Source organism: Silurus meridionalis, chromosome 10, assembly GCF_014805685.1.
Source record: "Silurus meridionalis isolate SWU-2019-XX chromosome 10, ASM1480568v1, whole genome shotgun sequence".
Taxonomy (NCBI): domain Eukaryota; kingdom Metazoa; phylum Chordata; class Actinopteri; order Siluriformes; family Siluridae; genus Silurus; species Silurus meridionalis.
Window position 1 is genome coordinate 919,545 of NC_060893.1, and position 16,183 is coordinate 935,727.

Below are 16,183 nucleotides of genomic sequence, written 5' to 3' on the forward strand. Positions count from 1 at the left end.
TGTTACTGAAAGCTTTGCTGCATATGAATATTTAATCTACAATATGAATAATAAAGCCCTTAACTTGGCAGATTAATCTCTCGGCTCGCAAATTATGTCTACGGCCAGCTGTCTGCGGCCGTACGAGTTATGTTCCGCAGCGACACGACACTTTATCACCACTAGCATTTTTGACTTTGACCATTATTTCTCCTTTCTGGATGAGTTGATGCAGGTGGTGCATGACGCAGCTGTTAGTCGGAACACGCCGCCTGACACTGCATGTATCCGATTATCAATTACTTTCGAAATGGCTGGTTAAAAACGTGCTATTTAATACGGCTGTTTCATATGAACAGGTTAAAGTGACGGACACCAGTATGTCCTGATGTGATGCAATGTTCTTGTTCGTATTATGATTACTGTGAGGAACAAACCTCTGTTACGTTTCGGGCAGATTTCATGCCGAATATGCCAGGCCTCTCTATTATGCTGAACAGTCAAACACACACATACAAATCCACCTTTATGCTGCAGTTCCCCCACCTCCTGCTGTTCCTGGCTGCCTAGACTTAATGAATATTTCAGTAAAATAATAAGAATTTCACTTCATGAATCATACAGCATCTAAAAACTTGTTTCTGAATAAAATGCAATCCATTTTATACTTATTTTTTTGTATTCATTGCATTACTGCATTTTTCTATTTTAATATATAGACAATAGCTCGGTACTCGTCGGCTATGGAACTGAAATACGGTACTATTTCGACTCTGACTTTCAAGATGAAACTCGTGATCGCTTCAGTCTCGTGGTAAAACAGATGCACGTAGAGTCTCACGTTATCTCACAAACGTGACGTAGTGTTCTCTATTGTGCTTTCTGTGCATTTTAAGCCTAAATCGTGGGTCCGAAAGTGGTCACTTACTTATCACACTCGTCACAAGTTCCATAACGAATTACTGACGAGTACGAGGTATTACTGTGACTGAAAGTTTATACCCCTCTTACCAATGCTGTCTTTTTTTGTGCAGGTAACCGGTAGGATGGTGGCGGTGGAGATAAGTGGGCACAGCTACCTGGTGGCATGCTGGCAGCCCATCCTAATTCTAATGCTTGCCACTGTGCTGTCCGGCTCGACCACAGGCTGCCCGTCCCGCTGCGAGTGCAATGGCCAGGACCGCGCCGTCGTGTGCCACCGTAAAAAGCTGATGTCAGTTCCTGAGGGTATTCCGTCTGAGACAAGATTCCTAGACCTCAGTAAGAACCGTATTAAAACTATTAACCCAGAGGAGTTCTCTGGATTTCCCAGCTTGGAGGAGCTGGAATTGAACGAGAACACCATATCCACCATCGAACCTGGGGCCTTTAACAACCTGTACAGCTTAAGGACTCTCGGGCTGCGCAGCAACAAACTCAAACTCATTCAGCTAGGGGTGTTCACCGGCCTCAGTAACCTCACCAAGCTCGATATCAGTGAGAATAAAATAGTTATCCTGCTAGACTATATGTTCCAGGATCTCTATAATCTACGCTCCCTGGAAGTGGGCGACAACGACCTGGTGTTTATATCCCACCGAGCTTTCCATGGCCTCAGTAGTCTGGAGCACCTGACCCTGGAGAAGTGCAACCTGACCTTTGTTCCTACAGAGGCCTTTGCCCATTTGCACAGCCTCAACACTTTGTGTCTGCGCAACCTCAACATTAACATCATCCGAGATTATTCCTTCAAACGCCTTTCACGTCTGAAAGTCCTGGAGATCGCTAATTGGCCGTATCTAGACACGATGACTACTAACTGCTTGTACGGTTTGAATCTCACTTCCTTAACGATCACAAATGCGAATTTAACTTCGATCCCGTACGTGGCACTTCGGCACCTGGTTTACCTGCGATTCTTAAACATGTCTTACAACCCCATTGTAATCATTGAGGGCAATAAACTCCACGACCTTCTCAGACTACAGGAGTTTCACTTGGTTGGTTGTAGACTGGCTATGATAGAGCCTTACTCGTTCAGAGGGCTCAATTATCTAAAAATCCTGAACGTGTCAGGGAATTCTCTAACTACCTTGGAAGAATCGGCTTTCCACTCAGTGGGGAACCTGGAGACCCTGGTGCTTTATGACAACCCTCTGGCATGTGACTGCAGGCTTCTCTGGGTGTTCCGTCGCAGATGGAGACTGAACTTCAACCGCCAACAGCCCACGTGCGCCTCACCTGAGTTCGTCCAGGGAAAAGAGTTCAAAGATTTCCCCGACATCTTACAGCCTAATTACTTCACATGCCGCAAATCGAGAATCCGTGACCGCAAAGCACAGCAGACGTACGTAGATGAGGGGACCACTGTGCATTTTACCTGCCAGGCAGACGGCGATCCAGCGCCAGTTATCATGTGGCTTTCCCCACAAAAGCACTTCATCACCCCAAAAACGATAGGAAGGCTTACCATGTTTGCTGACGGTACTTTAGAGGTGCGCTACGCTCAAATCCAAGACAATGGGACATACATTTGTATCGCAAGTAACGCCGGGGGAAATGACACTGCAGTTGCTCACCTTCACGTCCACAGCTACTCCCCCGACTGGCCCAACCAGCCCAACAAAACCTTTGCTTTCATTTCTAACCAGCCCAGTGACATTGGAGCCAATGGGACAAAGGCTACGGTCCCTTTCCCTTTCGACATCAAGACACTCATTATCGCCACCACCATGGGCTTCATCTCCTTCCTCGGCGTAGTATTATTCTGTTTGGTGCTGCTGTTTCTGTGGAGCCGAGGGAAAGGAAACACCAAGCACAATATCGAGATCGAGTACGTCCCACGCAAATCAGATGCAGGACTTAGCAGCGGGACGGCTGACGCACCTCGCAAATTCAACATGAAAATGATTTAACCGGGGCAAGGAGTGTTAAGGAACAAGCAAATACCGAACGACTGCGAGTAAAACATGAAACCTACCCCACGATGAACCATTGGACCCTGGAACGTTCTTCTAGAGGATGTGTTTATGATGTTGTGTGTTTGATGTTGAAAAAGGGGAGAAATATCTTTGTGATGACATTTTTTGCTTGGATTTCAGGGACCATTTCTTGAAAGACAATTTTGTTGTCCCAAAAAAAAAACCAACAACAAAAAAAACCCCAAAACAATCGAAGTGGAATTTTATGGGCAAAATTGAAAAAACTAATGAACCCTCCTCAATGTTCGTGTGAGCCGCAAAACCACAAAAGATCATTGTCCTCCTTTGCCTGCATTGTCTAATTGTATGATTTCTTTTTTTAATAATCCAGCGGTGACAGTTTGATCATACAGCAGCAGTAGACATTTCTGGGTTGATAAGCACATTAACGAGTTTAGCGCTATGCTAAAAATACCCTTTGTTTCAAAATGATCACTGCCACACTCCTTGAATATCGCTGGTATCCAAGTCAAATGTACAGAGAGATTCTTATAAGGCGAAAGTGTCTTGACATCCTTTAATATTCATGTGAGAATTTTTTCATTTTGTTTCTTTCATTTGTTTGTTAATATTTATGGAGACACAAAACGAATAGCTAAGAAAGTGCTTGAATAATTTTTCCAATTAGAATATATTCAAATCAATTTATTGATCGGTGTGGTGACTAAAGAATGAGTGAGTGAAGCTGCATCACTTTCGCCTTCCATTCAGTACGGTTTCTTTTCAGCTCTGTGAAGCTTTGGATTACCGGTCTGTTACGCATTCGGAAACCGAATGTGAAATCGAATCATACAGATTCTATGCATAATTAACCATTTTATCCATGACATATCGATATCATTGCATATTTTTTTAATTTCTTGCCCGAGCAAAAATATAAAAAGGTATTATGTAAATTGAGGAAAATGTACATGCAAGGGTTAGGCTTTTAAAGTCTATGACACACTATCAAGCTCCGATATGGAAATATGGAAATGTGCCCCCTGCAGAGGGGAGCGTGAATTACAGGAGAGAGATTATTTGCCCTACTAGATAGAAGGAATTTCAAGATACAGTGTTGACATGAAAAAAAGGGTTAAAATGACTAATACTTAGTTTGTATTTAGTTTTTAACAAACTAACAAATTGTAAAACATTATTTGTAGGTTGTTAAAGGGCATTCATACTGTAGTACGTTTATAAGCATTACTTAAATAGTTTATAATCCCAAGGTGGAGAGTTTAAAGACTTTGATATCAACTTTAAGGTGAAACTACCTTCCTTACTACAAAGAACATTTTCAGATTTATGACAACTACGATGTGCTTTTTTTTTACCATCCCATTCTACATTTAGTCTCCATGTGCTGTTATGATAATCTTCACTCTTCTGATGATGTTCCACTAGATTTTGGAGTGTACTTTTGGAGATTTGTGCTCATTCAGTTATAAGGGTTTTAGTAAAGTCAGATACTGTTGTAGGTGGTGTGAAAAGGCCTGGGGATGATGTTCTAATTCATCCCAAAGGTGTCCAGTAGGGGGTCAGAGATCTATAGCGGGAGATCTTCCACTTCAACCCATGTAGAGCGTAAATTCACCGAGCTGGCTTTGTGCACAGGAGCATTGTCACGCTGGAACAGGTTAGGCGTCTCCTAGTTCGGTGAAGGAGAAATTTCTTGCTCCCGATTCCAGACACCTACAATATTTGTAAGCGTTCCGCAGAAATGGAAGTTATGAAGTACAAACATTTGTTCAAACCAGACTCGTTATTTTAGTTTTAATCAATTTGGTGACGTGATCGATATTTGTTTCCTTCTAAATGCGCCGTTTTCATCACATCAACCTGTTTCTTGTTCATTTCCTGTCTCTCTCACACCACAGACTAGTTTCTAAAGCTCATAATGAGCAGGCAGAAGGCATTAGAAGTCTGGCGTTAACGTGGCTGAAACAGAGGGAGTCAGGGATGGAAACATGACTGAGAACTGAGACATTCCTGATCAGCTGATCATCTTCTTTTCTCTCTGTATATTTCTCCATATTAATATGACGTGAGGTTCAGTTACCAGCGTGACACTAAAACAGGTGGTAATAATGACTGCTTTTTACTGAAGAACATGTCAGAGCCCAAACTTTTTACTTTAACTTGAGTGAAAAAGTGCAGTCAGAACTTCAACTTTTCTAGAGACTTTTAAAACATGAGTTTCTGTACATCTACTGAGTGAATTGCCAGGTGTCCCAATGCTTTTGTCCATATTGATACATTAAAGGCATTACATTTGACGTCTACACAAGTCCATTACAAAGTAGATTAAATAAGAAAAGCCAAATAGTAAAGAGAACAGGCTGAAAGTCGTTTTTTTTTCTTTTAGGTAAAGGCAAAATTGGTATTAGAATTCTTATAAAATTCCGACATCAATATGAGAACGCTTAAAATAAGTACTCCAAAAAAAAAAAAAGTTCCTGTAAGCAGTGTAGAGAAAATCATGTGATAGGTTAAGAAAAGCCTGTGCTAAAGCTTTGTTTGGGATCCTGACACAAATCGGAGCATAGGAAGTCGAAGTTTAACGGGGCGATGTGTATTTGCTTACAGATTACAATAAAAGGAAACGTCTAAACATCTCTCAGCTCTTTCCAGTTGTTCTGATTGCATACTGAAGCTCAGCTCTAGCCGTCCCCGACTAGGAGCAGATATTTAGTGGCTAGCATTAATTATATAGACACTGAGCAGTGAGTTATATTAAAAACACAGCCTAGGTAGCTAGGATACCTTACAGTAAAGTCAATTTAATCACTTGTAATCTGCAACCTTTTGTCTTATGAAGGTAAATACTGCATTAGCACTGCACAGTCACAGATACCAGCCATGTGCTCATAGTCTTGCTGACTAGCTAATGCTAACGTGCGATGTGTACGATCGTTTGACGCATCTCTTAGAGGATCCGTAACACGATCCAGTGAAACCCCATCAACCTGAAACCCAAGCGCTTCACGGTGTATCCATTAGAGTGCTAATAACTGCCCAATTTGACTGAATTGATTCACAATAAATATGCGTCCATTTGTGAGACTACTAGAAAGACACGTCTCCACTTCGTTCGTCTCAGTATGAATTTTCATCCTTCTCTTTTTCTTCTGTGTCCATTTTGGCCAATAGCAGCCCATTGAATAGTTCTATAGGATTACCAACAAACCTATAAATTGTAAAATAAAAACTAAATTAAATAAAAAAATGGACACAGGTTTTTCTGGTCAGAAGGTTGTGAGTTCGAATCCCAGCGACACCACTGTCGTAGCTCAGTGATAAAAGGGGTTTTTGATCGGAGGATTGAGCACTGGTATCATCAAGCTAACACTCTTAGGGCCCCTGAGCAAGGCCCTTAACCCTCTGTGCTCCAGGGGTGCTGTATCATGGCCGACCCTGCGCTCTGACCCTGCACTCTGACCCCTGGCATCGTAGAAATAAAACATCAGCGCGCGTTGTGGTTCACCCAGAACGTTCAGCAAACGCAATCCGGATTCAACGAAATTCGAGGAGCTGAAAGGAGCCGTACTCTTGTAGCTATATGACTCATTCACGAGATATTAGCCAGCAGGTCTTACAAACCTCGCTACTGTATGTTTGGTCTTGAAGTGATGGAGTGACACCGGTTTTGGCATCAGCAATGGCGTTTTTGTGTTTACATAACACCTCTGGGTGTCTTTTTCTTTTTGGATCACAAGCTTTCAAATTTCATCCTTGTCGCAGTTTAGTGAGTCTGGACAAGCATTCAGCGAGTCACAGAATGAGTGAGTAGATAAGCATTGTTTTTTTATTTTATTTTTTTTATTAAAGTTAATGTGATTAACAACCCTGATGTTCCTGCTGTTTGAAATCGATTTGCTGCGACTAAAAAAAAAAATGTCTAGAATCTATCCAGTCTATCTTCATTTGAATAAACCTTCCTAAAAATACCTTTTTTAATAGAATCTTTTTAATATATATATATATATGTAAAATGAAATACTTTTCCATACTAATATGAGTTGCACAAATACAAGAATTGAGTGAATACTGAGTGTGATTCGGGCTTTCCAGGAGAGTGTATGTTCGTGATGTACTTACCTTAGTGAAAATCTTTTCATGTGGGATGTCAGAGCTTTGTGGATGTGAGATGGATAAAGCTGGATTGAGTGTCGGTTTATAGACAAAGTGGGTTAAATGCCAGAGCAATTACTTTGTTGCTCTTATGCTGATGGGATGCACAGATGATGGAGGAGCACAGATGGTTTCACTTCTTACCTTGAACAAAAATTCTATTCACATTCAATAGCGAAATTCTCCGACATCCTCGCCTTGTTTGTTGATGCTTTTATTTTGTTTTATTATTTATTTATTTATATATATTTTTTTTATGTTTGAATCCTTCAAACCTACTGTGCTCATCCTGTGCAAGACCCCTTTCTGAAAAAAAAAAAAAAAGGAAATCAAAAAATGCTATACTCATTTATTTCTAACCTACAGCCCCAGATGTGAAATAATGTGGTCCACAATATTCTTTTATATTAGGGGAAAAAAAAAAAGTGGGAAAAAAATTGTTCAGATTGTTTTGTGCAATAAAAAGTAATATGCATTTTTTTTTTTTAATGCACAATTTTATTGATGTCGATTTGTTGAACATACGGTATGTTGCATTAAACAAACTATGTAGTGTTTACAAAAAAAAAAAAAAACAAAAAAAAAAAAAAAAGCCTACATTGATTTAACATTTCAACCAGGATTACTGCAAAGAAAATGGTCTATTGAAGAGAAAAAAACACGCTAATCAGTCAACAAACGACAACGCATTTACAGGTGTTGCCGTGACGTTTAAAATGGCCGGAAAGAAAATAAACGCCGGGCACAAAAATGACACATGAGGGTTTTCGGACCTTTTGGTGTGAATGAGCAACTTCTGGGAAACGACTGGAAAAGTGATTGTTTTTAGACGAAAATGCGGTGTTCAAGTTAGCGTATTGTTTAAATTAGCGTAGACGTAGCCTAGGTACAGTAAGTGTGGTTGGAACTGTGTCATTAATATACACAGTGTGTCAGCAGGTCGTTCATGGAGTCCCTGGAGGCGCTCTATCGACACGCGTGAACACGATTTACACTCTGAAAATGTAGCGCGAAATCCTTAAAAATCTGTCTGAAAATCCCGTTGTTGGATTTTATTCCGAGTTTTTTTTTTCCTGACACGGGAGGAGGAGAACGAGCTCGGCCGTGCTCTCATGGTGTTGTGAAAGGACCCTTTGAAGATAAGGTTTGACAGACGTATGTTCTGGTAATGATTTACGTTTTTAGGAATTCACATTGCTAAGAGATAAGAATCGATTTTATTGCTTTCGCTGTCGAGTTTCGTAAAAGCAGCTTGTGTGAGGGCAGTGCGGTTACACAACATGGCTCCCTGCGAAGTGACAATTAGAGCTCACATGGCTGCACTCGGTGCCTTCAGAGTCACCATCTTACACTCACTACATTCCTCATTACGGTGAAGCACCGGGCTCATTGAAATGCTATCTACTAACCATGGTGGGCTTTCGTAATCATGTTTTGGTTCAGAGTCAGCTAAAAATAATTGTTACAACAAACCTTCTGTACAAAGAGTATGAAGTTGCTCAACATCTTGACTATACAGAGATTGGATCTCAATTCACATGTAATATAAACAATTAACATGGAAAAAAAAAACATGTACAATATCATCAACCCCTTTTTTAAGGTCAAGAGGTTTTATGGTCCTTTGGTAAAGAACAGTCCTAATGGCCCCCAATGAGTCAAGAGGAACCTGACTGGCACAGTGAAATGGTGACATGGAGACACCTTTAGGCTCTGGGTTGCTAATCATAAGGTCAGGGTTCAAGGCCTAGCACTGCCACTGTTGCACCCTTGAGCACCCTATCTTCTCCAGGAGCGGCGTACCATGCCTGGGATATTTTAGTAGTTAATTCGTTGGGTTATTAATCATAAGGTCAAGGGTTCAAGCCCTGGTTGCCGCTCTCGGACCCTTGAGCAAGACCCTTAACCCTCAGTGCTCCAGGGAATTTCACTGTGCTGTAAAGTACACGTGATGAGCACCTTTTCCTTGAAGATGAAGCATCAGCCACGTGCTGTTTTTTTCCCCAAAGCCCTAAACTGTGACTAACAATCAGTTCTAAGATTGCTCACAGCTGGATCCGAAGCACTTAAGACCAACCAAATGTCAGTGATACATTTTGGGATTGTACAAGTTCTAGCAGCGAAGGAGAGCTTGTGGTTAACAAGCCTTGTTGCATGGAACTCTGGTGCAGTGCCCTTGAACTAAAAAACTTGAATGGTGAGCCATATTTTTTAATTTATTATCTTTTTTTTTTATTATTATAAAGGGCACCAGATGGTGTGTTCCAGTTAGAGGGAAGGCACATGCCTCAGCCTCTCAGGAAACGTCTATGTTAGGATTATGCCGAGGAAACTCTCTGAACCCGGGGTTCAGGTTTTTTTGGCATCAATTTTATTTTACCTCCAAATCAAAGTAGTTTGTGTCATTTGTGTTAAAAAATAGAGTGTTAGGTCAAGGATTTGTCTTTGATTCCACTCCTGTGGTTTTTTTTATTAACTGGATAATCTAGACAGCACTATGAGCTAAACGAGCACAAAGAAAATGAATGAAAAATTATCAAATATATCTTATTAACGCACGTTAAAAACGTTTACTTTCCTTCCTCCTCGTTTTCGAAGTCGCGGTCTGGTTAAATTTTGCTACATTTTTATTAACATTTGTAAGAAGGTAAAATAAAACATCTGCTTGGTTAAATAATATATAAATTAATGTTTTACAACATAAAAAAACTGCAATACATTTTTATTATATGGATTCAATCGATTACATGAGCAAATTTCATCGATTGAATAGAATTGAATAAATGGAAAAATGAAACGAAATCGTTTGTAATACAGATGTTGCAGCTGGTGAAAAGATGCCAGAACCCCATCAATAAAAAATAATACCAAATTGATCCCGGATTATATGGATAACGCTGTTCACGCATTCCAACTTGGTGGAGCATCCTGATCATCCATCCACACAGAAATGAGACTTATGTAAGAATCCTAGTAATAATGACGAAAGTCTGGAAGTGCCAGAAACCCCTCCCCCCCACCCACCAACCTTCTGTTTAGGTTTTAATAAATGATCGAATCTAATTGTTTTAAAAAAGGATTTGGGTGGAAAGTTTGGAATATCCCGGAATAGATACAATATCTGAGGTAAGAAGATCATTTGCTTTGCATTTATTTTTCCAGAAATCAGGAGCGCTCTCCAAAATATTATTATATTCGCTTCCAATTTGGAACATTAGTGAGGTGAAGTTGAGAGCGAAGAACAATTATTGGTCATTTTTTTAAACTTTCTATTGACACTGTGAATGAAGACGATTGTTTTAAAGACAAATCTTTTAGTCCAATGGGAAAACACCTCAGAGACATTAATGGCATCCAAAATAACTGGCGAACTCACGTGTGGTTTAGTAATTTATATATAGCAGGATTAGACAGTTGATCGCTGTGAAAAGATTCTGTTGTACTCTAAATGTTTTTTGAGCATCAAGAGAGATCATAACCAGACTTTTAGAACATCTATGAAGTGAATTATGTTTAAAAGGCGCCTCGTATTTTTGTGAAACGTTCCTGCCAGGAATAAAACCATTCCGATCGATATGAGTCTATTTGCGAGAATCTTTTAAAGTATCTTCTGATCAACGTTAAGTAGAGAGATTGATCGCATCCTTGATTGTAACAGTTACGAACCCTTCATTAAACGTTGGTCACTAATATCTCCTCAAATGGCCACTGGAACCAGACAGTGAAAGTCCTCATCGTTCACTAGTAACTTCTCCTTAACTGTCTTTAATATGCAGATGAATCACAAAATAATTTCGCCTGCTGTTTACCACTGAAGGAAATGAGATCAATACGCAGACAGAGTGGAACAGGATACGCGATCATTACTATAGACTTCAAACGTATGGGCTTCATTCCTGGATCAAGGTACATGGTAGGTGGCCACTTATACTGAAGATATCACACTGAAGGCTGTGCCAGTGGGTGAGGATCCCATCCAGCTGGTATTTGGAGGTTCAAAAGCATTTATTTCAGAGTTAATAATGATTCGTTTTTATAGTAAAAATGCATTCCAATCTTATTCACACATTCACATTCTCAATGCAAAGCCGACAATACGATACATTAAAGATACATATGAAGCGGTTTGTATGTAGGAAGACGCAGCTCTACCTCTGCCATGTAAATCTATATGATCTATATCATTATGATCATTGTGTTCAAAATTATTCAACCCCCAATGCTGTAAATGGTTTTAGGGAATTTAGTGTACATTTGTAATTGTATTCAGAATGAAATCCTACAAGGACTTCTTAAAGAACCATATGCAACTAAAATGACATCAATTAGTTTTGTAATACAGTAGTAAATGTTTCTTTTGTGAATTCTTCATTGACATAATTATTCAACCCCTTAAAGACTACCACTCTGAAGAACAGAGGTTCAATGAAGTGTTTTCAATCAGGTATTGAAAACACCTGTGGATATCAGGGAGCAGCAATAAAGCCTAATAAGCACCAATTAGGCAGCTTTAAAATGACTGTGATACTCAGCTCCTTCTAGACATTTACTGGTGTGGTTACAAACATGGTGAGGTCAAGAGAATGGTCCAGGAAGACAAGAGAACAGGTGATTACTCTTCACAGGAAGGGCAATGGCTATAAGAAGATTGCAAAGATGTTAAACATACCAAGAGACACCATAGGAAGCATCATTCGCAAATTCAAGGCAAAGGGCACTGTTGAAACGCTACCTGGTCGTGGCAGAAAGAAGATGCTGACTTCGACTGCTGTGCGCTACCTGAAGCGTAGAGTGGAGAAAAGTCCCGTGTGACTGCTGAGGAACTGAGAAAAGATTTGTCAGATGTGGGTACTGAAGTTTCTGCTCAGACAATACGGCGCACCCTGCGTAATGAAGGCCTCCATGCCAGAACTCCCAGGCGCACCCCCTTGCTGTCCCCAAAGAATAAGAAGAGTCGACTGCAGTATGCCAAAAGTCATGTGGACAAACCACAGAAGTTTTGGGATAGTGTTCTGTGGACTGATGAAACAAAATTAGAACTGTTTGGGCCCATGGATCAACGCTATGTTTGGAGGAGGAAGAACAAGGCCTATGAAGAAAAGAACACCTTGCCTACTGTGAAGCATGGCGGGGGGTCAATCATGCTTTGGGGCTGTTTTGCTTCTGCAGGTACTGGGAAGCTTCAGCGTGTGCAAGGTACCATGAATTCTCTTCAGTACCAGGAGATATTGGATGACAATGTGATGCAGTCCGTCACAAACCTGAGGCTTGGAAGGCGTTGGACCTTTCAACAGGACAATGATCCCAAGCATACCTCCAAGTCCACTAGAGCATGGTTGCAGATTAAAGGCTGGAACATTTTGAAGTGGCCATCGCAGTCACCAGACTTAAATCCGATTGAGAACCTCTGGTGGGACTTAAAGAAAGCAGTTGCAGTGCAAGCCTAAGAATGTGACTGAACTGGAGGCTTTTGCCCATGATGAATGGGTGAAGATACCCGTAGATCGCTGCAAGACACTTGTGTCAAGCTATGCTTCACGTTTAAAAGCTGTTATAACTGTAAAAGGATGTTGTACTAAGTACTAAGATTGAATGTCACTTGGGGGTTGAATAAAACTGATAATGATGTGAGCTCAGAAAAGACATTTGTGGTTATTTCATTATAAATGTTATGTTATATTTGTCTGACCTACACGTGCCTCTTTGATTTAATTGTAAGCAGGATGACTGAATGATCATAATCAATGTCAAACCGACCAAAACAATCAATTTCAGTGGGGGTTGAATAATTTTGAACACAACTGTATGTATCTGCACTAGCACAACTAGCACTGCTGAAGCCCCTTTTCCCACAGTGTATCCTGATCCTAGTATGCACCCGGAGGACATCACATCCTGGAGCACCATCCCTTATTCTTTGTGTCGTCAAGGAAACCCAACAAAAGTGTGCGCTGTCGATAAAATAAAAAGAGGAGGATAATGGCTTTTTCACATGCAACCACTCACACAAAAATCTATCAACACTGACACTTTTTTAACACAAATGACACATCCTAAAAACGTCCATCTTTCATTACTCATCATTCCGTCTGAATCACTGCAGGAGTTTAACATTTTACAGCCGTCCTATCGACAAAACTGTGTGGAACTGCTGCTAACTTTTCTGTAATCAGCCAGGAATCAGCCACGTGACCCCTTTCACACACACGCTTTTGGAGTGAAAAGAAGAAAAGAAAGAAAAAAGATTAAATAAATCCATATGTTCTTTTCCTGTTGCGTCTGCAGGAAGTCGCAGCTCTACCTCTGCCATGTTAATCTGCATTCTACGTGACTTTTGGGATGCGCCTCAGCCACCGTAGCGTCGCGGTCCATCATATTCACGTAGCATGTAGGTTTAGCGAAAAGAAATCGATCTACATATCAGATATTTTGTGCATCTTACCATCCCTAACACATATGCACAGATATTTGGAGGTTTATTTTCTCTAACTAGCTGAAGACAAACCATCCACTTTGGTGGGCTCTCAGTTATGTAGGAAGAAGTGAAGGTGAGATCCTCCAGGTGAGAAAATGTGCAATGAGAGCGAGTGAGATGAGCTCTGGAGAACGCTCACTGTCTCACAGAATAATCTAAAAGCCAGCAGACATAGCGACACGGCGAATTCATATAGATGATGAATGGAAAATTACTGTTTTGTGCTTGAATTATTACCAGTCGACTAACTTTCACAAGCTTAGATCCCCCGATGCCTCGCCGTCTCGCGCTTTCAAGTTGAAGAAAAGTCGTTTTCTTTCTTTTCGTGCGAACACCATTTCAGAAGGATTGATTGTGTTCATGTTATGGGAGGCTTTTTCGCTTTTCCACTGGACACACATTAAATACAGAGAACAACAAATGTTAGCCCTGGGAACTAAAGTTCAATTAAGCATTTTTTTTCGTCACGAAGTTCCCATGCATGAGACACAGTCCGGAACATTCCGGAAGTTTTTAAATGTCTCTCTAACAAATGTCTTCTTAAATGTCTCTCACTTTCTATCCTGGAAAGTGAAGCCTTGCAACTGAAGATACATTCCATAAATTATATCATAATATTCTGGTTTTGTGCTGGAACTTTCCTTTAAAAATGTGTTTATTCATTTATTTATATTATTTACTCTATACTTTAATTATTCAGAGCCGCAAAAACTAAAGATATGGAAGACGAAAAATGACAGATCAATACTTTTTAAAAAGTATAAATTAATGGATAATATGAATGAATAATTAAATAAATAAATGGCTGAGGGAAAAAAAAGCATAATTAAATTGATTTTATTTTATATTTATTTTATATATATATATATATATATATATATATATATATATATATATATATATATATATATATATATTTGTGTTCACTGACTGGCATAGACAGACATCAGACTTTTTTATTTTTTTTTATTTTTAGCAGCAGGTGCTTAGAGTTGGACAGAGAGACTTTGACACGTTTTTTTTTCCTGGTAAATTTTGATTTAACTGTCCAGTTATTTCATTGATTTTGGTTTTAGTCTATTTAGTTTATTAAACCAACAAATGCAGATTTTAAAGTCATCATGTGTTCAATGTTTGGTCGCAAACGCGAAAATTTTAATCGCAATCTGCAGTAGTTAGTAATTATTTATTGAATAAATAATTATAAAAAAATGCTTTTTTTCTTAGCCAACATTTATTTCTTTGTTTACTGCTGCGCATTATTCTTTCATTCATCCTTTTTTTTAAAACTTTGATTTGAATATCTTTCTTTAAATCATTTTCATCTTCCATAGTGTTTACTGTTCTATATACTATCGAGAAATGAATGTAGGCACACACAAGTCTTTTCAGTATTTGTACGTTTTATTGTGTACGATTTCAAAATGAAAAAAATGGCAAAATTACGATTAAAAAATTGAAGATGTTTATACAGATACACAACCTGGATTGCTGCTATAGGTTTTGTAAGCCGCGAAAAAGCCGTTAAAAACTCCATTCAAGGCAATTTGTTCAGAATGCGATTGAAAGCCTAGCTTAACGTAGAAGTGAATAATTTCTCCAAATTTCCTGTAAAAACAATGAACTATTGGTTTGGTAGTAATAATAATAATAATAATAATAATAATAATAAGGTTTATCTTTAAAAAATAACCACAACAATACTGCTATGGTTGCAATGCAATGTTACTTGACGTCTCACTCAGATGTCCTCATTGGTTGACCAATGGAGGAACTTTCCAAGGTCCCATTTCAATTTTACGTATTAAATTCTGGATCGCTCCTTTACAAAAAGTTGATCGTTTTCAAAATACTACATCAAGATTTTTTCTGTTTTAATTTCCCTCACCTGTAACCTATAACTCCATGGCTACTCCAGCATTTCACTGTACATATCACTTATTGACGCCCATAACCCATATCACTTAGCAAGACGCCCATAACCCCAGATGTAAATCCTTCTCAATAATTTCATCAGCATAATGTAATAAATGTAATAAAACACTTTTTGACCTTTGATAAAGTATGTTTTGATTCCCCAATGATTATTATAGCCATCAGTCATTTTTACACATTTGTGTTTAAAGGATTATTCTACTGCACAGCACTTAAGCTTGTTTTAGGCTTTGCCTTAGTCACACGTTCTCTTTTTGAACTGTACAAACTGCATGAACGAACCATCTTCAATTACCAGGTTGTATTTATCATTTTAACTGTACCAAGAATTAAAAAATTGAAAGACTGAGAATGAAAACCACGAGTCGGTACATGGAAGTGAACGAGAACGATCCCAAAACACGTATAAATCGTCCATAAATGCTTACACGGGGTTTTAGCATGTGTCTAAAGTATGTTTAATCTCCACATTCTCTTCAGCATCAAACAAAACATCAAAGCATGTGGCTCCAAAACGTGTGAGAACGTCCAAAATAACCTGGATGTTAATGATGATTCTAAAGAACACTAGACAGTTAAGTGTTCTTGTGGTTTAAAAAAGAGAAAAATATGGCAATAGATTTTAGTAAACAAAGTTGATGCACAGCAGAACATTGATGAGTGTGTTCCCTATCGTCCACTTTTTCTCTCTCACACTACACTCATCCACATTGTCCTCATT

General features: G+C 39.2%; 1 protein-coding gene across 4 annotated transcripts in view; it reads left to right on the plus strand.

Moving 5' to 3' along the window:
- lingo1a (leucine rich repeat and Ig domain containing 1a) overlaps window positions 1-7,527 on the plus strand; it is a 126,392-nt gene extending 118,865 nt beyond the window's left edge. For all 4 annotated transcript variants that reach the window (XM_046860194.1, XM_046860192.1, XM_046860193.1 and 1 more), the window contains one exon: window positions 1,014-7,527. In XM_046860194.1, coding sequence (XP_046716150.1) covers window positions 1,026-2,873 — 1,848 coding nt within the window. In that variant the 5' untranslated portion in view covers window positions 1,014-1,025 and the 3' untranslated portion in view covers window positions 2,874-7,527. The remainder of the gene's footprint in view (window positions 1-1,013) is intronic.
- Window positions 7,528-16,183: the final 8,656 nt, after the last annotated feature.